Raw genomic sequence first — 24,851 nt, 5'->3', positions numbered from 1 at the left:
GGCTTTTCTGCATTCTGATTCGATTAGTCCAAATAAATCTTCCTCTGAATGCTGTGTTCCCCATACATTTATTAAGCATGCTTTTTTTCTTCTTTTTTTAAAACTAACAATTTGTCATCTTATTCATCGATCTTTTTTTTTTCAACTTTTATTTTAAGTTCAAGGGTACAAGGGCAGGTTGGTTACACAGGTCAACTTGTGTCATGGGGGGGTTGTTGTACAGATTGTTTCATCATCCAGGTATTAAGCCTAATACCCATTTTTTTTTTTTTTTTGCTGATCCTCTCCCTCCTTCCATTCTCCACCCTCTGAAAGGCCCCAGTGTGTGTCGTTCCCCTCTATGTGTCCACATGTTCTCATCATTTAGCTCTCACTTGTGAGAACATGTGGCATTTGGTGGGAGTGTAAATTAGTTCAGCCATTGTGGAAGGTAGTGTGGTGATTCCTCAAAGATCTAAAGACAAAACTACTATTTAACCCAGCAATCCCAGTACTGGGTATACACCCAAAGGCATATAAATCATTTTATTATAAAGACACATGCACACACATGTTCACTGCAGCACTATTCACAATAGCAAAGACATGGAGTCAACCTAAATGCACATCAATGATAGACTGGATAAAGAAAATGTGGTACATGTACACCATGGAATACTATGCAGCCATAAAGAAGAATGAGATCATGTCCTTTGCCAGGACATGGATGGAGCTGGAGGCCATTATCCTTAACAAACTAACACAGGAACAGAAAAGCAAATACTGCATGTTCTCATTAATCTTTTCTTTACTTTTTTTTTTTTTTTTTTGAGACGGAGTCTTGCTCTGTCTCCAGGCTGGAGTACAGTAGCATGATCTCGGCTCAGTGTAACCTCCGCCTCCCAGGTTCAAGCAACTCTCCTGCCTCAGCCTCCTGAGTAGCTGGGACTACAGGTGTGCACCACCACGACCAGCTAATTTTTTTTTTTTTTTGTATTTTTAGTAGAGATGGGGTTTCACCATGTTGGCTAGGATGGTCTCCATCTCCTGACCTCATGATCCGCCTGTCTCGGCCTCCCAAAGTGCTGGGATTACAGGCATGAGCCACTGCACCTGGCCCATTCATCTTTTCTTAATGGAAATGCTGACAGATTCTTTTTTTAACTTTTATTTTAGGTTCAGGGATACATGTGCATGTTTGCTATATAGGTAAACTTATGTCACGGGGGTTTGCTATACAGATTATTTTATCACTCAGGTGCTAAGTCTAGTACCTAACAGTTACTCTTTCAGATTCTCTCCCTCCGCCTACCCTTCACCCTCAAGTAGGCCCCAGTGTCTGTTGTTTCCCTACATGTGTCCATGAGTTCTCATCATTTAGCTCCCACTTATTAAGCATGCTTTTATTTCTTCACCTAACTCAGATATAAAATCATGGAAGCGGACAGTACAGAGATTCAAATCTACCTTACCAGCTATCATGTTCCAGACTTACATCACTTTATGAACTAGCATATTTGGCACCTGGTTGTACAACTGGTTACAAATCGATTTAATTCTGCTCTGTATACTGACACAAGTCAGAATTTCACTGTTTAGTTCAAACAACAAAATGGTTAGAATTTTTTCAACAGCTTTCTCTTGCTTTTCTGATATGCTTACATTATGTGTATTATCCATATGGCCTAACACCTAAAACATGCATTTTTGTATAAACAGTACTGTTTTATATTTGCCATCACCCCCTTGTACTTTGCCACCTACTGAGTTCTCTTTCTTTTTTCATTAGAAGTATGTAACCATTCTGTGGGGATTATCAGTTGCTATGAGAAGAGATGGGTGGTGAGATAGGGTCTTCTGTTTATTCTGAGAAGCAGCAACTTTCTCTCATCCCAACACACACACACGCACACTCACACACACTCTCTCTCTCACTCTCTCTCATGCACACGCACTGAAATTGAAAAAATCACTGAACTCAGAATTGTTAGGTCCCTTAAAGTCTAAAACAATCTAGGAATTAACATACTTTTTCTATGTTGTACAATTAGAACTAAATCTTCAATACGATACACATAGAAAGGTAACAATTCCACTTACCTAGTGCTAATAATTGATAAAGACTTAAGTGCATTTGTTAGCCAGGAATCTGTCAGACCTTCAATCTCTGCCCTCAACTGTAGCCAGGCATCCCTCTTGGCAGGGCCAAGGAGTCCTGCAACACCAAAAAAACCAAGGCAGAGTCGAGAGATGAATATTTTCTCAGAATATCTAGTTTAGATTCCCTTCTGTCTGGAATAGATCATTTTTATTTCAGTATATATCAGAAATGCAGAGAGATACAGATTTATGTCCATATTGATCCTTCATTTCTGAATTGATTATCCATTCATTCCTTCAATGAATATTTACTGAACTTCTAGGTCTCAGGTAGTGCCAGTGAAAAGTGGCCCCAGTCTCTGCCCTCGCTGATCCTACAACCTGGTGCAGTGGATCTCAGTCAGCTAAAGAGCTTTGAACATGCCCCTGCCTGGATCTCATTCCAAGGGACTGTGATATTTGAGGTCTGGAGGAATAGTTGGGCTTCACCAACCTAGGGACACAAATCCCAAATGTTTTGACTGTCTGAAAACGTTTAGCTTCTTAATAATCACAATCATTTCCACTTTCAAACAGTAACAATGGCATCATCATATGTAGCTGTTAAAATGTTTCTAATACTACTGCTAATGCTACTATAAATACTTTGCTATGTAAAAAGAAATTAAGAATTTTACAGTTACAATCATGAATTATAATATTGATGTTATAAGAAAAAAGATAGATGTGCTAATTTTTTATTTTAAAAGATCCAGTTCTTGCTTTTATGATAAAACAATATCATGTAAATCCATTAAAAAGGAAAGTTTCTTATTGAAATTGTGTTTTAGAATATCGGGAGCACATACACACTTGTATGGTTTCTTCAATCAAAATTTATAGTTTCTAGCAAGTCTCATTTGTCCTCATTATAACAAAGAGATGCTCATGTATGACAGAAAGTAGACTCGTGGTTGTTTAAAGTTTCTAAGATACAAGATTATTTCTTAGTCTTCTTGTTAACTTAAAATAATGTGATTAATACACTGCAAGAAGGAAATGATGAATGATAAAAATTAACTCAGATTTCCCAAGGGGATATTTATTTTAAAGTTAAACATATTATCCACCATTGATTTTAACTAGAAAATCTACTTATTTGATTTTACAAAAGCATCATGTACAGAGCACTAGAGCAAATCAGGAAATCAGAGTTTCTCCCCAGAACCCCATGCAAGTCAGTCAGCAGCTTGCAGGGGTCAATTTCTTTTTGGAAATGAATGTCTTCCATATCTAAGCTCCCTTTTGTTGCTAACTTTATTATCCTCTTTGGCTCTACATTTTTTGTTCTCTTGGAGTTATTACGTATCTATTGAGCATCTCTTATGTGTTTCACTGCTAGGCACTGGGGATACAAGGTGACCAGACACATAGCCCCACCCTCATGATGTATATGGATATATACGATTATATACTATATATGAACATTTTATTTACTATATTGTATTCTATGATATATATGAATATATGTAGGTATAGTATGCACATGTATATTTAGCTGTATCATTCTGTTTTGGATTCTAGTTTATGTTCCTCAATTACTCTTCCTTTTTAGAAAAAAAGAGAAGCACATAAAGAAACAAAATCCTGGGAGATTAGTCTGATGTGACCTAATAGCAAATTTTAGGAATCTTGTTTACCTAAAATTGATTCTAATAAGACATCTTCAAGGTTTATTTTATATACAGAAGCACATCCAGATCACAGTTTTGATATCAAAGGTTTTAATATCACCTGTAAAATATACGAAGGGGTATAAAATGGTTTGGATATTACCTACAGATTATTTGAACTTTTAAAAACTATGATAATCATAGTTGACACTATGCATGAGAATGATACACTGTCATAAAACATGATTTTTTTAAGAGATAAAATAAACCTGTTGAAAGTCTTTGAAATGACATGAATAACCGTTTATATTTATTTTTGATGGGATTCTGGAAAGATAATGCTTGCTAACCACCCTCCTTCAATGATTGAGGCTCTGTTCTTGAGAAAGGTCTTCTTCCCGTTGCCTCGGTCAGTTCCTCTGTCTGGTTTTCACTGATAATGCTCCAAGAACCAGTTGATAAAGGGTCAACTAAATGCCCTGCTATAAATCTTGACCAAACATCTGGGCACAAGGTTACACAAAGAATTCCCAATTCATGTGATGGTGGTGCATGTTTTATTTTGTAGTTAAATTTTTTCCCACCAATTCTAAGAAACTTCTGGCTCAATGTGGTTTAATATGAGCTTTTGCTTGTTTCTTTTACAGCAGAATCATCTTTAACATGAAACTACAGATTGAATTCTACCTATACCCAGAGTACCTTTGTTAGACTGAAAAAGCCACACATACCTCCAATGTTGTTCTTGTAGGTGTTATATAATTCTTTTACTCTTCTGTAACGAAAAGCCAACTTCCTCATCCAGTCAACCCCTCCTCTTACACCTGTTGGCAAACAAAGGTTTGCACTACTTGCAGCTGCATGGAAGCCATCAGTTGCAAAACTGTAGGTACTGTAACACCCAAAATACATTAAAAAGAAATAATTACATGTGCAAAACTCCACAGCCAAATTTCTGTAGGAAACAGCATACTGAAAGGCATAGCTTACCTTAAGTCCTGCCCATTATCATCAGAGGAAACATCATCTATATGAACTTGATCACACTCCTGTTAAAAACATTGGAAAAGTTATTTGTTTTCTAAATGATGCTCGTTACCATGCTTGAAGGTTTTCCCATCTTCTCATCTGATCAGACTATCGCCAGAAGATGGCAGCATGTGCCCGTCCATCTCACTGCCTCACTCTTGTTTTCTTCTGTTGGGAAATAGCACCATTTCTACCCCACAAAATTTAAATCCAGAAGAGTTCCATAGAAAGGAGAGGTGAGAAAATATACGGCATGAGAGTTTCTTTAGAGCAATTTAAAAAATTTAATCTTAAAATTATTGATAAGAAATTCTCTTGAATCTTCATAAACATTTGAGTTCCCTTCCAGCCATTTCTGTTGTGCATACTTAAGCATGGGTGATCTGAAGATACACAAAACTTAGTCTGAACACCTCAGATGGTTACTATTATTTATCATTTGTTGAGCGGCAACAGAGGGGCTTGCCTTCAGATTATGGTATCCTGTGGAATTTCCATGCCTTCCTGCTGGACCGGAACCATGAAAGAACCATGCTGGTGTTATTTCAAGGTCCTAGTCTTTTGACACAGAAAAACGGTAATGATCATAGAAACTGACACTTTCTTTTTGTCAAGTTTTTAAATTTTCAAATCAAAAAGACTACTTTTAAGTAAAAGGGAAATAATGAAGATTTATCATCTCAAATGTGCTACAAAATTCCAAGCAAAATAAACTTTATATAAGTATACCCACACAATTGACCTGATTTATTTATTTATTTATTTATTTTTTGTTACGGAGTCTCGCTTAGTTGCCCAGGTTGGAGTGCAGTGGCGCGATCTCGGCTCACTGCAAGCTCTGCCTCCCGGGTTCATGCCATTCTTCTGCCTCAGCCTCCTGAGTAGCTGGGACTACAGGCGCCCGCCACCACGCCTGGCTAATTTTTTTTTTTTTTTTTTTTGTATTTTTACTAGAGACAGGGTTTCACTGTGTTAGCCAGGATGGTCTCGATCTCCTGACTTCGTGATCCGCCTGTTTCGGCCTCCCAAAGTGCTAGGATTACAGGCGTGAGCCACTGTGCCCGGCCACAACTGACCTGATTGTAAGTTACTGTGTGCTCAGAACAAATGGTAACTTTTCTGGATAAGGATTCGATCCTTCTTTGCTGTTCTGAGTCTTAGTCCACCTTCAAATAATCTGCAAAGTTCCAGTGCAATATTACAAGATCTAAAGGTGAAATTTGGTGAGGGCATTTAAAATGCCTAGTTCTCAGAATAATAAATATATAATAAATAAAAATAAATTATTTATAATAAATAACTACATCATATTAACCTCAGAGTAGGTATGGTTTAACATCTTGGGACTCCTTAGTCCCCCTCAAAGTATTTTTGTCATACTCACAGCTTCTGACTATATACATAGTACTTAGCATTCAAAATTAATTTTTTAAAAGAATCATTAAATTTGAAAATACACCATACTAAACAAAGGTTTTTCACCTACTATTTATATTCATTATTGGGCTTGAAAGTATCTGGCAGTCAAATATTTCATATCTAGTCTCCAGATTTCCACACAGAAAGTGTTTAATCCAGTTCCAGTTTAAAGGTGGTAGAGTTGACTCAGGCTTCCTTTAATATACAAAACTCAGTGACTAGCCCAATCAGTACCTTTTGTGTACGTAACTTGAAAATCCAGGTAAGTTAAAGTTCATATAATTTACAGAAATTACAGGTTTAGTAAGTTTTGAATAAATCTCCACCTACACGTATGGGTCCCGAAATTTAATCTGACTGGAAGTGCCCTGGAGTGTGGCATTTGGTTCACCAGGTTACATCCACATTTACAGCACAATCTAGCATAGAATAATCACTCCACAATTCTTTCTTAAATAAATGGGAGAAGTCGGGACAAATGCTAATTCTTTACAGGATTACCACAGTCATTTAAATTTTCTAACACAAAGTTATGATGATATAAAATAAAAGCATTCTAAATGGTGAGGAGAGTAAGAAGATATTTATGTCAAGAGTGGAAGGAAGGGAGAGAGAAGAGTGCAGAGACTGCCCAAGGAATGGCCTGGCCAGACAGGTATTTAGAAAATGTCTTCCCCTCTTTGACCAAGTATTGGCTGAAAGGAGTGCAGTCCAAACTGTAACCAAAGGAGGCATTATGCTTCCTGAAAAACATCCAGTAAAGGCATTGCAAGCAATGATAGTAACTGCTGGACAGGGCTTCAAGGAAAAGAGTGGAGAGATTTTACCCATTAGCATAAGGGTTGGAAATAATGCTTTTCTCCCAGAATATGGAGGCACCAAAGTAGTTCTAAATGATGAGACTATTTCTTATTTAGAGATGGTGACATACTTGGAAAGTCCGTAGACTGAAATAAATCACTATTGAAATGGTGTCACACAAAGTTGCCCATTCCACTGAAGCTCTGAAATCTTCCCACGTGTAAATAACTTCTGTGTCTCTCTTTTATAATAAATTAATGACATTGAAGCTCTGAAGTCTTTCCACAGGTGAATAACTTCTGTGTCTCTCTTTTATAATAAATTAATGACATTCAAAAAAGTGGAGGAATCCCTGTAAATTTCCCTGGTAATAATACCCTCTCATCGTAATTTTTAGAGAAATTACTCTGACATTAAGTATTAACTTGCATGATTAATTTGTACATAGGTTGCCCAAAAACTTATCTTTTACTCCTGAGGACAACAGTATATCACACTTATTGGACCATAAGCTCCATAATTGAAGTTATATTTGAGGTTTTTCCAAATTTAACTTTTCTTTAAATTTATGCCTAGTTAACTATGCCTGTTGACTCCGGACGGTTGCCTAAGGATTACGGTCCAGTGAAAGAAACCTGAACTTCCATTATTTACATTTTTAGAAAAAGCTAAATAATTGTTCTTCAATTATTTTTCACTCTGAGAAACTTTGTAAGAATCATTTTGACCAAAAAGTGAAATACTAAAAACACTGTAATGTTTTGGCTTTAACAAATTTTAGTAGAACTCAAACATTCGAAAATATTCTAGAACTAACTTTAAATACTTTAATTTTGTCTTACAAAGTGACCAAAAAGTTGTTACTGATATTTATCAGTTATAATTCACAGCAGTCTTTTCTCACTTTTGCCATCTCAAACTTCCTGGAGACTTCTTTTCTGGAGGTTATTCTAACTGAAATAGCACTTTATTTAAACACACAGTATTCTCTTCTGTTGGGGGAGGGTAGTTTGGGCATCTGCCTTCTCTGTAGTTGGGCAGGATGCAGTGAAGTCTCTATTAGGAGGATTTAAATTTGTATCTTTTAAGGAATTATGTGAGGAACAGCTGCTACTATATATGTTGCAGTATCTACTGAAAGATTGGAGTGTCAAATTAGATGGTTCGGTTTTTTCTTTTTAAAAAAAAGCACCCTGAGAGCTTAAATATTCAACATCAACAATGACAACATAATAAGCTAATGTTAGAGTTACGCTCTTGAGGAATTCTTTTTGTCAACAAGAGTAGAAATCATTTAATTCCAGTTATGGAGCCCAAGACAATTTTTGGCTATAAGAGGTTTATTGAAATAAAAAGTTGTGTGAAAGTAAAACTGCCTTTCAAAGTCAGATGCAGAAGGATAGGGGGCTATGTATGTAACTGTACTGACTGCTTTTGAAAGCTACTGTTTTGATTCTATTAGTTTTAGTGCCTGTTAAGTCAGTAAAAAACATTTGTGTTTCCTTGGGCACTTTATCTGGATGTGCAAGCATTTGTGTGGCACGCATGTACAGTGAGAGTTCAATTTATATGCAGAAACTCAATTATTTTATTGATTAAGTACAGTATTTGTTGAATAGCTAAGTTCTAGGGTTTGAGTCAAATGAAATTCTTATCACATTCTAAAACACAACTAAAAAGCTATATACTCAGAGAAGAGAAAGTCAATACCAGTATTTTCTCATGAACTACTTCTACCAAAGATCCTGCCAGGTATTTTTGAAATACGTATAACATAGTACCTGAACTAAAATAAATGTCTTTAAGTGCCATACATGACTACAACATGTTTTTGATATACCAATATTCATTTCAAACTTGCTAGTTAGTTACAAATTCATTATATGTTACTTTCACCTTCTCACTGTAGTGTTCTTTTAAAAGTTGGGTAGCAAAGTTATTCCATCTGGCTTCTAATGCGCCACTACAAAAGCTAAAAGTTCATTTATTCCACTTATTTCCAGTAAAAAATAATTAACCAAATGAAATAAGCACTTTCACTTGGATACTACCACATAAAATTTCTTTTTTCCTTTTACACCTTTGAAAAGACTAATAATATTAAGATCCTCTTTACAATGCAACTCATCCATACTGATCAACAGAAAAACTAACCCCAAAAGTTATCGCTGTATGTAAAAAATTCAAGTTCTGGAAAGGTTAAGGTGTTTGTTATTATCAGATACATATAAAATCATTCTGTATTCATAAGTAGCAGGATCAATTTAAATCAGGTTTTAGAGAGGTGATTATTATTTGTTATCTAAAACTAATATGAGCTTTCATACTGTCCACTGTAGAAAAAAAAGAATGCTTCTTTAAACAGACAGTAACTGTATTATTCAGTAAAAACATGACTCACTGTAGAGAAAAACAACAACAGCAAAATGCTACTACACAGATTTCAGCACACACATTTATGGAATGTACTGAACCACTCATTTTTACTCTCATGTCTCAAATATAACTCAAACTGGATTTAAGACCTTGTCATTTAAAAAAAAATCTTTCTAACTGGTGTGTTGGTGGGAGTGTAAATTAGTTCAACCATTGTGGAAGACAGTGTGGCAACTCCTCAAGGATCTAGAACTAGAAATACCATTTGAGCCAGCAATTCCACTACTGGGTATATACCCAAAGGATTATAAATCATTCTACTATAAAGACACATGCACATGTATGTTTACTGCAGCAATGTTCAATAGCAAAGACTTGGAACCAACCCAAATGCCCACCAATGATAGACTGGATAAAGAAAATGTGGCACATATACACCATGGAATACTATGCAGCCATAAAAATGATGAGTTCATGTCCTTTGCAGGGACATGTATGAAGCTGGAAATCGTCATTCTCAGCAAACTAACATAAGAACAGAAAACCAAACACTGCATGTTCTCACTCATAAGTGGGAGTTGAATAATGAGAACACATGGACACAGGGAGGTGAACACCACACACTGGGGCCTGTGATGGGGTGGAGGGCTAGGAGAGGGATAACATTAGGAGAAATACCTAATGTAGATGACGGGTTGATGGGTGCAGCAAACCACCACGGCATGTGTATACCTATGTAACAAACCTGCACGTTCTGCACATGTATCCCAGAACTTAAAGTATTAAAAAAAAAAGTTATTTAAGTAACTCAATAACTTGGCTTTTCCTTCTCACACACTTGTAAAATTTTCAGCAAAGGATGGGTCAGAAGTATGTGCCCTGGAATCAGGCAAATCTGCTTCAAATTCCAGTTCTACCATTTAGATAGCAGGTAACTTTGGATGTGATTTGTATGTTGTGGACCATACACTTTCTCCCTTGCATAAATAATGTGATAAACACATTTACTTCAATACATTGTTAAGTAATTAATGGAAAGTCCAACATAAAATATCTAGAAAAAGGTAGGGGTTCAGCAGTAGTAATCTCCCTCTCAATTCATAATATGACTATAGATAAAAACTTTAATTATGAAACTATGAGATAAAAAATAAATTTAAACATGCCATCTGAAAAAAAATGAAAGAGAAATCTCTATTTCAGCATAGTTACGCTTGACTGAGAAGTACTTCTGCCAAGAACCTGAACTACTTAGTTATTTCGAATTCTATTATCTGAATGTCTAATAACCTAGGTCATTAGCACACAGATGGCATACCTTATTGCAGTACACATTCAACTACTCTGAGGCTATTTTTCCTTGGGTCGTTTCATTTTGCTGTTGTTTTTATTTTCTACTCCTCTTATTTGCCATTTAGACACTGTCTTGCCATTTGAGGTTGAAAATAGAAACATAATTTTTAAAATGAGAAAATAAATGCATTTAAATGCATCAAATGTGCTTAAATAGTTCTAGCACTGTTTTATCCAGAAGGGAAAGAAACGAGGAATGATAATGTTAGCTAAAGTAAAGTTTCAGATTATCCACAAAATTAATTGATCCATGCTATCACCATGAATAGTGTCTGTGAATATCGTTTAGTGATTAACCTAGATAGGTTCCGGGTTAATAATCTGGAAGAGCTAATGCTGATTCCAAAGGTGCCAAGCCTGTTGTAGCTGAAACACTAAAAGAACCAAGAGTCATGTACAGCTGTGGACAGTAAGGACAGCAAAGCCAACAATCTCCTCTTCGGAGACATGTTTGTTCTACATATGTATTATTCATGAACACAAATTAACTTTCTGCTTATATTTGTATATAAAATTTTTCCTCTTGACAAGAACTTTATGCTTCTCTTGAGCTGAATTTTTATCTTTCTGTTTTCTCGAGGTTATCTGCAGATACAGAAACCATCTAAGAGGTCTGGTGTTGGACACAACTATTTGTACCTTGTAAAATTCTTACCTCTAAATCATTAAAAAACAAATGAGTATCAGCAAGATTAAAAATCATTTCTTCCATGCGGAGTCCAAGGGTTACAGCCATGGGGGGATCCTGTAAAGAAAATGTACACATAATGAGGTAAAATTTCAGTAAGCACTTATTATTAAAAATATTTTAAGCACATATTGCTGTGGTGGAAGAGGGAGGAGACTGCATGGGTTTTTACTGAAGATTCAAAAGATTTCTCAGTTATCCAAAAAGGTGACTTTCCAGAAGGTTCAGACATACCAAATGCACAGACACACCTGGGAATTCAAACATATATAATGATGACTCAGCCTACATTTTCACATAAAGCTGTATGTTCAGGAGAGAAGGAGGAAGGGAATCAGCTAGTTCATATGACCCAGTTTACATATCATCTATGGAAAGTATTCTGGAGAAAGGTATTTGGTTGGGGTGCTGAAGAATGGAGCAAACTTACTAAAAAGAAAGGATGCCTTTTTAAGAATAATGACAAATAATGAGAATTAAAAGATAGAGAAAAATAGGTCAACTGGGTATTTATAGGACTTGAGTAGAGAATGTTATCTGGAGGTGAAACAGGAAGAGCTGGCAGAGGATGGTGCGACCATCACTTAATTATTAATTGCATTTTTATCGACAAGGTAAGAGGAATCTCCCTATCCAAACATGTGTAGAGTTTGGTCTAACCTGCATTTGACTAAGGTTGAAGAAGGGAGGGGTGAGAATAGCTAAAAGAACATTAGCTCTCTAAGTGTAATCCAGGTAAAAAATATATGCTTTGGGAAGTTAATGAAAGTGATGGGGGTCAGTAAAGAGTTAAAATGACTCAATTTTTGTTTACAGAAACCAAGATATTAAACAGCAGCAAGGAGTTGAAAATCAAGACCAGAGTTGTTACTTTACCATAATTAACTGCAGCTGAAGGCCTAGCATCAAGAGATATAAGACTAAAAAGAAAGGAGCATTTGGGGATAGGGATCGGAATAGGGAAGTAATTCATGCTCAAACATTGTGTTTAAAATTATCAAAGTTGGAATGATGTCTAAAGAAGAACTGCTCATAGGTGCAAACTACGAAGATAAGGGAAAGAAAAAACCTGGAAGGGGCAAACCCTTAAAATTTGAGACCAGATGGGTGTTAGCAGGGAGAAGAATAAGGTTTTGAATAAAGCTGACAAGTCTAGAAGGATACTATTGGTTTTGGCTGGGAAGTTATTTTGGAAGACCTCAGAGGGTGATTTGGGTTGAGTGGCTGGGCCAGGAGCCAGACTGCAGGGATTTGAGAAGAGAGAGCCGAAATTGTGTTTTCAACGTTCTAATAGTTGGCATTTCAAGAAATGTATCTCAACTTGGGGAAATGTAATGCAAACTTTACTCAATTTATGATAAGAACATGCAACCCAGGTCAGGCCAAGCAGGATTCATCTACACCCTGAACTGATTCCATTTGCAAGGAGAAACCACTCTTCATTGCACACCTCCACTATGATAACCCACTTTATTCCTATATTTCCTTTCATCATGTTTTGAGGGGGAAGCCCTAAAGTGTAAACATATTTGAGATGTCATCCTGTGTTCTGTAGCCATGAAAACCTGGAGAATAGGAATTAAATGCTAAGAAAAAGGCATTGAGTGCTAAGGGGTCACTGGGGTACGAGAGCTAAACTAAGACGATGTGAGTGAAGATAGAGACAAGATAATAATATGCTGGATTTCAACATAATTTTCTAATTGTTTACATCTTCTCATTTAGAGATTTATGTGGATTTCCTAGGCAGAGATTCTCATTTCTCGGGAATGGATGCTGACTCTTCACATACCTGATGGCCTCCTGGTATTTTGTCATCCAGTAGCTTGACTGTGCTGCCGGATTCATCCGTCTTCAGGTGACAGAACCATTTGGGACTATATACCCAAAGATCAAATCGGTTCTGTTTTAGCCAACAAACATTCATTCAAAACAAGAATAAAATTATTAATAAGTAGGCCAGGCATGGTGGCTCACGCCTGTGTTCCCAGCACTTTGGGATGCTGAGGCAGGCAGACCATTTGAGGTCAGGAGTTCGAGACCAGCCTGGCCAACATGGTAAAACCCTGTTTCTACTAAAAATACAAAAATTAGCTGGACACAGTGGTGTGTGCCTGTAATCCCAGCTACTCAGGATGCTGAGGCACGAGAATCCCTTGAACCTGGGAGGTGGAGGTTGCAGTGAGCCAAGATCATGCCACTGTACTCCAGCTTGGGTGACAGAGTGAAACAGTATCTCAAAGGAGAAAAAAATATTAGGAAGTGCCAGTTTGTGTCTCAAGGGGTTTCAGAGCTCAGAAGGGCCCCTTGCTCTGTTTCCTTCAAGTGTAAAATCTTCTTTTTTCTTCATTTTTGTTGATCATGTTTTTGTTGAAATAAAATCTCTAAAGGTTGTGTAAATTAAAAAAAAATACATTTTGTCTTTTTTGGTTGAAAAATTCCTATTACTAGTCTCTGTCTTTTTGGCAGGGTTGGGGGAACTAGGCATTAAATAGGCTGAGGACATTCTATGAAACTATTCTGCCTAGTCATGGAACCATGAACAAAGTCTACAGAAATATCAGGAAAAATCAAATGTAATTATAGCATGAAAACATATAATTCCATTAGTGACGCTCTGTGCTTTTGAGGAATGTTCACTGATGCCAGACAATAAAACTGAGCTCCACACTACTCTGTTATGTTTCTGATGATTACTGCCCTAAAGATATATATTTCAGAAATATCTGATTTAAAAGGTTTTCCTTCTGGAGACCAGGTTGGTTAGGCTCTTATCCTATGATTTGCCAATTTTTCTTTTTAAGTTTTAAATACAATTACTGAATTTCTTATGTTCATTCTTCACATTCTTTGCATTTACAGATCAGATTTATGGGGATGGAAGAAAACATACTGTTCCTTTTGATTGTTACTTTGATCAATTCCATGCTTCTGAAGTACGTAACTCTGTGCTACCCAAACAGTGATAGGAAAATCCATGAAGAATGCATTTTGTACATCTGATAAGCATGCAAACAAGCATAATTTTTTAAAAAAAGCAAAATGCAAGAATCTGCTAGCAAGCAAGCATGGCATGTGGTATGATAAAAACTGTTGTTGAGCACTCCACTGGAATGCAACCCCACGGCACTGGGAGGGCTGGTCATTTGTTTTTCAAGCTGTGGAGATTCCACATCACATACTCTGTGAGAGCCAGGACTTAGTAAGCATTTTGGCAAAATATCATTTGTAACTGGGAAAGTTTAGGTTTGTGGTTTGCTGGAGTGTGAACTAGCTGTATTTTACTAAGGTTTCCAGAGAGCAAGGCCTATTGAAAGAGAGATGTTTCGTCAGCCATGCCAAAGTCTTGGCACAGATGGACCAGGGATAGTCACGCCATCAGCCAAGGAAAACCATGCCTGTAAGAGGTGGTGATCTTGTTTCTAAGAGAATGTCTGGGGCGGGCTTACTTTCAAATATCTAATTTTAATTTTGTTTTTTTCCAGCTTACTAAGTCACTGGGACAGCTAATTCTAAGTGAGCAGATTACAGCACTGCATTTTTCCAGCTAAAGGACTCACAGATCCAAGAATCCCAGAAAGATGACTGGACATTTGGTGGGTGTAGCCTTAGCAACGCTGGGCACCCTCCATCTTGCCAAACTGCTGTGAGGGAGCTGCCAGCACCTGCAATTCCACTGTTTTATCAAGCATTTGAGAATGAAACATACTTCTGGATTGAACCCAAGTTTTATACAGAGATGTTTGCTCATTTTCATTAGATGTTTGTAGAATTATGGGCACCTTATGAATCAAGAGTTGCTTTTTTTTTTATTTGCATTTAAGTGTGGTGAGTGTTGAGTTTAGGGTCTAAAATGAGGTGATAGCAAAATCTTGGATAGAGGAAAAACGTGGGATAATAAAGGCACTAACAGAGTTTTGTTGAAGTTCTGATATATATTATACATATTATAACAGTTCCAAAAGGTTCAAAGTGTCTACAACAGAGTTTAATAGGAGGCAAATTGAATTACTGCCAATTTAGTCTGTTGTGTACTGCTCTATCAAAATGCTGAAACTATTCCCCAGACATTTTACTGAATACAGACAGAGAGAGAGTGTGAGAGAGAGAGAGAGAAGAGGAAGATGAAGAAAATAAATAGCTCTTGGCCTTTAAATGTGTGGTTCTAAGCCAGATGTTGCCAGTGTATAACCAAGGCAGGATCCAGTACAGCAGTTCTCTAAATCAAAATACTAACGCCTATTAGCCATGTGAACACAGAGCATAAATTGGAGCCAGACTGTCTGTCTATGGGCCTCTGCCCTGCATTGGGCCATCAGCTGGGACGCACTATAAAAATATCTCTGGAGAGGCAGCAATTATGTATTTTTAAAGAAACTAAGGATTTTTTTTTTAAAGACATCAACCTCTTGAAACAGTTTTTCTTTTGGGACCCGTAGCATATGTGTAGACATGTGCACACAAAGATAGAAGATATGCAAGTTCATCACGGAAGAAAGAAGGCAGACCAGCTCCATGAACCAAGGTGGAAAAAGTTACTGGATTTTTTAGAATACATATACTCTTTAAATCATAAGAGATAAAATGAAATTCAGTCACAAATCAGAAGGGAAATTTTACAATTGTGATACTTGTCTATGATGGATAGGTAGTGGGCTTACAAATTCTTAGGAGGAACTGGAAAATGGTTTCAGGAACATTCATTTATTCATCGCATATTTATTGAGTGACTAATTATGTATTAGACATGTTCAAATTCCAAGCAGAGAGCAGATAACCAAAAAAGCAAAGCCCGTACCTTTATGTGGTTTATATTATTACTGCATGAGCTATCTGATAAACAGACAAGAAACAAGGGAATATAAGCATTTCAGGTGGTGATAAAGCTATGAAAGAAAAACCAGGACAAGCGGATACAGAAGTGATGAGGATGAGTGGAGAGGGCTAATTTAAAGCAAATTCAGAGAAGCCCCCTTTCAGGAGGCAATGGCAGAGAGAGAAACAGAGGCCTGACAAAGGTGAGGGAGCTAAGTATGAACAGGTGCGATGGTAGCGAACATACACAGAGCCCAGAGGTGAGGAGTCTGTGTATGAGAAGAGGGACCCTGACCAGGGAAGGGAAAGGAAACAAGGATTTTAAGAATGCAAGAGTGCTCCACTGAATGTACGTGAGAGGCCCCAGCAAGATAAGCCAAGAAGGAACACTTGATTTGGCAACAAGGTGGCTCCTCAGACTGGGCAAGTGTCATGTTATGGCAAAGCTGGAAAGAGCAGAGAAAGAGAGCAGTCACCAGAGGGGAAAATGGGCTCAAGAAGCTCTTCTAATGACAGGAATGTGACAGCAGATACGATGGTGATGGGAAGAATCTAGGAGAGTGAGAAACTTTAGCGAAAGAAGTCCTTTCAGGAGTCGATTCTTTGGGTAGGTGAGGGAGCACGGAACCAGGGTGCAAGAGAGGTGCAAGAGACATCTATGGCTACAGATGTAGGGGGCACGGATTTGGTGGTGCAAAGATGACATAATTCATTTGTTTGCTTTTTCCCCCTAGTAATTGGGGAGGTTTGTACAGAATTGGGAGAGATACGCTTGCTCTCCCTTCAGCTCTTCAAAACCTGCAATAGGAAGAGTTCATGACCCCAAGAGCGCTTGCACCCACTTGAGATTTGTGGCCACATTCAGCTGCTGAGGCACAGGCAGTCAGTGCGGTTTTCTGATGGAGAAATAATGGGGAAAGGATAGAGAGGCATTATGGAAAAGTGGGGTTATAGTGGTACATAAGGAGGACTCCAAGCTGGGAGGATGGCATCTAAGACAGGGGTTCTCAGACTCCACCATGCATGGGAAACACCTGTGGAGCTTTCACAATGCCTGTTGCTCGGGTCACACCCCATACCAACTAAATCGGATTATCTGAGGTGGGTCCACACATCAGTCATGCTAAAGCTCTGCAATGAGTCCAATGTACAAACGAGATTGAGAGTCAGCAGATGACAATCTTGCTACTCAAAGTGTGGTTCACAGACCAGCACCACTGGCATCATCTGGGAATTGTTAGAAATGTACACTTGTAGACCCTTCCCCAGATCTAGTTTGCCAGGTAGTTTAACAAGATTATCAGGTGATTCATATACATGTTACTTTTGAATAAATACTAGTCTACAAGCTATTATAATGAGAGACTGGGATAGTTAAGAAAAATCAGAGCTGGCATGACCTTCTGGCTTTCCAAGAGTTAAGCCTCTGGGGTGCTTCCACAGGACGGTTGGACTTGAGCCAGTGTGATCACTCAGTAGAACTGTGGCTTAGTATAATTTCTCGGGAACTAGACTTCTCTAGAGTTGCTTATGAGGAAGAGTGCCTTTTCCACCCTTCACCTCCATAAAGATCATTCTGTGGACTTAACTTCAAGGACCAAATGTCTGATGGTGTCTTTTTCTTAGTGATGTAGCCAATTACCTGCAGGGGAGCTGGTAAAGGTAAAAAGCTAGCACATTTTGAATTAAAAGATTTTGCTCACAATTCAAGTGTTCAGTGTAAGCAACATATTTGCAGTTGAACAGTAGTTAATGTTGTCAAGCTTAAATTGTGTGATGAAGGGGATCATCACACAACTTACCACTAGAGGCTTCTACAGTTTCAATCAGAAGGGAATCCAAATGTATTAAACTAATAACAGAATAAATGTACTTCAAGGGGGGAATTACATGGCAACAGTGTAACATGGTACTTGGATGGAAAGAAAAATACTATGTTGGTGAGAATGACTGTGGGAGGATGGGCTAGAAAGCACAGGGACCAGAGAAAAGTGGCAGAACAGAGGTGGCAAATACACACACCTCACGAGGCTCCTCAGGACTCCGGGAGAAAGGTGATTGACACGTTAGGAGACGGCTATAGGAGGAAATGCCTAGGAGAGGGTTGATGATGATTAAAGAATACTTAAGGTAAGTTAATGTTCTAATCCCCCACCTTCTCAAGATATGAGATTAAATGATCATCAACTGAGATCAAAGGAACTGAAAACTTCAGGGCAGGTTACGGAAGGCTGCTCTATGTGTTTTTAAGAGATTAGTTACCATTATCTCTCTGGTATATTAGCTTCAAGTTAATCAATGTGATGTCCTTTCAAGATCTTTCCTCTTTTCTAACATAATTCCAGCAATTACTTGGTAAAGATGGGCTTAAATAAAAGTTAGTAATATATTTGGCTATTTATGAGATCACGCAGAGCCATTCCATTTAATTTTTAAAAGAAATTCTCAAAATAAACATATACTCAACACAAAGCTCTGAAAGGGGTGACAATAGGTAGCAATGATTCCCCAATTCCCTAGGGAAGAGTTTGAGATATGTCACTGTCTGATTTGGCTTTATTTTCACATGCATATGTATGATATTTATGTACACACTATATACATACACATGCACACACAATCAAACTTACTATAAGCTACCAGTAAAAACATTATGCATTTTTTGAGGCTTGTAAATTCTGTAATCATTCCTTTTATATAATGTATACCAAAACCACTCTCTCGTCACCCTGGCATAGTGCTACTTCTCTGCAACACTGACTGACTCATATTATGAGGTAAAATAACAGATACAAATATAAAATGCAAATTTCCTTAGAAAAATTCAGTTTCCTGTATTCCAGATTTCCTTGAAACTAAATAAATAGGTTATGCTTACTGAATGTTTATTCTGTGGTGAGTTTTAATGCATTAACTCATTTAACCCTCAGAATCAAATTACTACTTTTATTATTCTCTTCATTTTATATACAAGACAACTGAGGCTCATAAATGCTAAATAAACTACTCAAGGTCACATGGGTAGTAGGAGGGAGAGGTAGAATTTGAACTCGGGGTCATTCTCCCTCCAAAGCCACAGCCCTCTAAGCATATGGTGTTTGTTAGCACTGCCATTAGGATTGCCTCAGATCCATGGTTCTAACACTTGATTAATTCTATTACTTTCTATTAAACCATGTTGGTTTTCTTTAGTTCAAATGCACAAACATCAGCATTTATCTTCATGACTAGCCTATCATTTAAAATCCAGCTAAATGCTATGTTAGAAGTATTTTTCTGCACAAATGTGTGTAGACTGTTCAATATACAAGCAATCAATTGATTAATTCTGACGAACATATTATTTCACCAGCACTGCTGTTAATATGAGATGTTGTCTAAAATAAGCAGTTTGGGGAACCTGAATCTGAGTTTCACATTATCAGGGAACCATTCACTTTTCCTTCAGTTCCCTCACTTTTTTCTCCCTGAATTGGGCTATTTCCTCTGTGTCCTTACTGTGGAATAACTTTAGAGTATCATAGCTTCATAGCACATGATACATTAATGATCCAAGATAAACCAAATCCCTAAAGCACAATTTATATAGCGTTCTTCACCCTCCCCTGAAAACAAAAGGAATCACTGCAAGTTATCAGGTAAAATGATGTACACAATCAGGGAATAGAAATTAACATGATGGATGGTTCCTGGACTACATCCTGTCAAATTTACAAGCTCCTATTCTAGAGTTTTGCAGCACAGAAACTGTACATTGCAATTGGTGCTCAGCTGCAAAACCCATCACCAGCCTCATAGCAGCAGGGCTCAGATAGTAAGGTTCCTCATTCACCATCATCAGAAATGTCCAGGAATAGTTCTGCTTGGAAAAGACAGTGTCGACAATTGAACAGGGTCAAAAAGTGATAACCCATTAGGAAGATGCTTTGGAAATTCACATTATTTAATTTATAAATGGAAGTAGAATTTTCCAAAAGTTTTTTTTTAATTAAAACACAAAAGTTAGGACAATTTATGGGTAAAAGGTCATGCCTACGTTATTGCGATCCACACATTTTATTTTTATAGGTTGTGGGGAAAGAACATGAGACCAAAAGAATATAGAGATTAAGAACCTGCCAAAGAGATATGGATTTCACTGACCTTGCCACTTACGAGCTACATATGGTAGTACCAATCACACAGGGTGATGGGAAAAGCTAATGAGAGAATGCATTTCACAGGACACTCAGCCAAGGGCCAGGCACACAGTAACCAGTCAAAAATGACACTCAGTATTGCCCACTAATTATGGGTGGGGGGAGAGGAAGAAAGACAGGTAGATATGTAGGTAGGTATGGTAATTTCAGGATATGATTGACATCTCTGGTCTTCATAGTGCAGCTCCCAGCTCGCTATACTTGAGGCCACTGCAGTGCCACTTCACATGCTGCAGGAGTAAACATTGACTTTGCAGGTCTGAAAACACCTGCCTTTAGTTATTTCTCATTTTGGAGAAAGAAGGTATATTTTTATGAACTTTAACCTAGGAGGTAGATGATAGTTTTCACTGTGTAGTGTCATTTTTATATATGTACATTATCTCATTTAAGCCACCCCGTAACCCCTGGAAGGAATAAATTATAACCATTTTCAGATGAAACAGGCTCAGAGGTCAAACAGTTTGCCCTTAGGCACAGCCAGGCACAGGAGGTCCTTCTGACTTTTAGCTCAGTGCTCCTTCAGCTAGTCGACTGCCTTCCAGGCTGTATTCTGAGCAAGTTCCAGGATTCAGGAACACCTTTCATGGTGACCAAGAATGACGGGGAAGGGTGGTCATGTAGGGGAAATGAGAGCTCTCCAGTCCCCCATCTGTACATTTTACCTAGAGCGGTTCTGCCCTTAGATGTTCTATACAGTGATGCTTTCGGTCATATGTGTGTAGAGGAATCTCTGGCTAAAATAATCAAAAAAATCACTATGCTATACGAAAATGTTACACTCTAAAATGCATATTGTGGAAATAAGACTGATCTAAGAAATGAAAATAATTAAGGACCCATAATAATTTTAAGGACCCATAATAATTTCAAGCTTAGACAATCTTAACACTATAAAGGTCTTTTCCCGCCTCCCAGAAATAATGGTTCTGGTCACTTCTTTTGTTATTAGCAATGCAAAGTCCTGACTTAACTAATCATCAGAATGACCTTATTTCAGTCAGTCCTCAAGGTTATTACTGATGACATTAGGGAACTGAGGGATTAAACCTAGTTATAGAGGATTCTTTTAAACATCTCAAGACCTTTAATATGATAACATGCATTGAATGGCTATAAAATGTAAGCATTCCCTAAATCTATTTGACCATGGCCTTTCCTCAAAGACTATTAATTAACATGTTCATTAGTTTGCTCAAGGAAAAAAAGTCTGGGAAATACTCCACTCTAGTGGTTCTCAAAATGCAGCCCAGGATCATCAGCTTTATCTGGAAATTTGTTCCAAATGCAAAACCTATGGTCCCACTCCAAACCTTCTGCCTCAGAAACTCTGGGTTGTAACCCAGCAATCTGTGCTTAACAGGCCCTGCAGGTTACTGTGACACACACTCAAGTTTCAGAAGCACTGTTCCTATCTAAGGCATGGCCATTCTTACTGCATAGTGTCTCCTAAGTGGTCAACTTGTGTCCACTCTTATTCCTCTAAATTCTACTCTCTGCATAGCAGACAATGATAAACCTAAAACTCCCCAACAGCTTCCCCCTGCAACCAGAAAAAACCCAAACACCTTACCATAATGAAGAGTCCTTGCCTGGTCCAGCCCTTGCCTACCTCTCTCTTCTTATAAATAAATGAATATATTTCTTTATATTTATTTATAAATAAATATATATTTATTTATAAATAAATAAATATATATTTATTTCTTTATATTTATTATAAATAAATAAATATATTTCTTTATATTTATTTATAAATAAATAAATACATCTCTGTAGTATTTATTTTTTATTTTTGTGGGTACATAGGTGTATATACACATGGGATACATGAGATTTTTTTTTTTTTTTTTTTTTTGCCCAGGCTGGAATGCAGTAGAGCCATCTCAGCTCACTGCAACCTCTGCCTCTGGGGTTCAGGCGATTCTCCTGCCTCAAGCCTCCTGAGTAGCTGGGATTACAGGTGCCCACTACCACACCTGGCTAATTTTTGTATTTTTAGCAGAGATGGGGTTTTGCCATGTTGGGCCAGGCTGGTCTTGAACTCCTGACCTCAGGTGATCTGCCCACTTCGGCCCCCCAAAGTGCTGGGATTACAGGCGTGAGCCACCGCACCCAGCGTCATGAGATATTTTGATACAGGTATACAATGCATAATAATCACATTAGGGTAAATGGGGTATCCATCACCTCAAGTGTTTATCATTTTGTTGTGTTACAAACAATCCAATTAAACTCTTTTATTTATTTTATAATTTTATTTATTTATTTTTTACTCTGACACCTGGGCTGGACTGCAGTGGTGTGAACATGGCTCACTGCAGCCTCGACCTCTGAGCTCTAATGATCCTCCAACGTCAGCCTCCTGAGTAGCTGAGAATACGGGCATGCACCACCATGCCCAACTAATTTAAAAAAAAAAACTTTTTTTTTTTTTTTTTTTTTTTTGTAGAGGCAGGGTCTCACTATGTTGCCCAGGCTAATCTCCAACTCCTGGCCTCAAGTGATTCTCCTGCCTCACCTCCCAAAGTGTTAGGATTACAGGCCTGAGCTACTGTACCTGGACTCTCTTAGTCATTTTTAAATGTACAATAAATTATTGTTGACTACAGTCACCCTGATGTGCTATCAAATACTAGATCTTATTCATTCTGTCTAACTATATTTTTTACCCATTAACCATTCCCACTAACTGCACCCCTCAACAACTACCCTTCCCAACCTCTAGTAACCATCGTTCTGCTCTGTCACCATTAGTTCAATTTTTAGCTTCCAAATAAATAAGAATATGTAAAGTTTGTCACCTTGTGCCTGGTTTATTCCACTTAAAGAGCTCCAGTTCCATCCATGTTGCTAAAAATGACAGGATCTCATTTTTTGTGGCTGAATAGTACAGTTCCATCCATGTTGCTAAAAATGACAGGATCTCATTTTTTATGGCTGAATAATACTCCATTGTGTATATGTACCACATTTTCTTTACCATTCATCTGTTGATGGACACCTAGGTAGCTTCCAAATCTTGGCTATTGTGAAAAGTGCTGAAATAAACATAGGAGTGCAAATACCTCTTTGATATACTGATTTCCTTTCTGTCGGGTATATACCTAGCAATGAGATTGCTGGATCATATGGTAGTTCTATTTTTGTTTTTTGCGGAACCTCCAAACTGTTCTCCATAGTGGTGGTACTAATTTACATTCCCACAAACAGTGTATGAGGGTTCCCTTTTCTGTACATCCTCATTGGCATTGCCTGTCTTTTGGATATAAGCCATTTTAAGTGTTGTAAGATGATATCTCATTGTAGTTTTGAGTTTCTCTCATGATCAATGATGGGAACACCTTTTCATGTACCTGTTTGCCATGTGTATGTCTTCTGAGAAATATCTATTCAAATTTCTTGACTGGTTTTTATTCAGATAATTAAATATTTTCCTATTGAGTTGAGCTCCTTATATGTTCCGCTTATTAATCCCTTGTATAATAGAGAGTTTGCAAATATTTTCTCCTATTCTGTGGATTATCTCTTCACTTTGTTGACTGTGCTCTTTGCTGTGCAGAAGCTTTTTAACTTGATGGCTCCCATTTATCCATTTTTGCTTGGTTGCCTGTGCTTGTGGGGTACTGCTCAAGAAATCTTTCCCCAGTCCAATGTCCTGGAGAGTTTCCCCAATGTTTTATTGTAGTAGTTTTATAGTTTGAGATCTTACATTTAAGTCTTCAGTCCATTTTGATTTGATTTTTGTATATGGCAAGAGATAGGGGTCTAGTTTCATTCTTCTTCACGTGGATCTCCATTATCCCAGCATCATTTATTGAAGAGACTGTCTTCTCCCCAATGTATGTGCTTGGCATCTTTGTAAAAAGTGATTTCACTGTAAATGCATGAATTTGCTTCTAGGTACTCTATTCTTTTCATTGCTTTATATGTCTGTTTTTATGCCAGTACCATGTTGTTTTTGTTACTATCACTTTGTGTTATAATTTGAAGTCAGGTAATGTGATTTTTCCAGTTTTACTCCTTTTGCTCAGGGTAGCTTTGGCTATTCTGGGTCTTCTGTGTTTCCATATAAATTTTAGGATAGTTTTTTTCTGTGAAGAATGTCAGTAGTATTTTGATAGTGATTGCATTGAATTGATAGATTGCTTCAGGTAAAATGGACATTTTAACAATATTGATTCTTCTAGTCCATGAACATGGAATCTCTTTCCATTTTTTTTGTGTCCTCTTCAATTAATGCCATTAATGTTTTATAGTTTTCATTGTAGAGATCTTTCACTTCTTTGGTTAATTCCCAGGAATTTTATTTTATATGCAGCTATTATAAATAGCATTACTTTTTTATTTCTTATTCAGATTGTTCACAGCTGACATATAAAAATGCTTCTGATTTTTGTATGTTGATTCTGTATCCTGCAACTTTACTGATTTTATCAG

The 24,851-nt window shown here is 37.4% G+C and overlaps 1 protein-coding gene and 1 pseudogene across 15 annotated transcripts in view; one reads left to right on the top strand and one right to left on the bottom strand.

The window, feature by feature from the left end:
* EYA4 (EYA transcriptional coactivator and phosphatase 4) overlaps positions 1-24,851 on the bottom strand; it is a 314,955-nt gene that overhangs the window by 48,343 nt on the left and 241,761 nt on the right. For all 15 annotated transcript variants that reach the window (XM_063666612.1, XM_063666614.1, XM_054492945.2 and 12 more), the window contains 4 exons: positions 11,365-11,454; positions 4,722-4,780; positions 4,463-4,623; positions 2,080-2,194 (listed from right to left, as the gene is read on the bottom strand). In XM_063666612.1, coding sequence (XP_063522682.1) covers positions 2,080-2,194; positions 4,463-4,623; positions 4,722-4,780; positions 11,365-11,454 — 425 coding nt within the window. The remainder of the gene's footprint in view (positions 1-2,079; positions 2,195-4,462; positions 4,624-4,721; positions 4,781-11,364; positions 11,455-24,851) is intronic.
* LOC129038239 (10 kDa heat shock protein, mitochondrial-like) lies at positions 6,766-7,130 on the top strand (annotated as a pseudogene).

Source organism: Pongo pygmaeus, chromosome 5 (genome assembly GCF_028885625.2).
Source record: "Pongo pygmaeus isolate AG05252 chromosome 5, NHGRI_mPonPyg2-v2.0_pri, whole genome shotgun sequence".
Classification (NCBI taxonomy): Eukaryota; Metazoa; Chordata; class Mammalia; order Primates; family Hominidae; genus Pongo; species Pongo pygmaeus.
The sequence above is the reverse complement of the archived record's forward strand: the minus strand, read 5'-3'. Positions and strand labels throughout refer to the sequence as shown.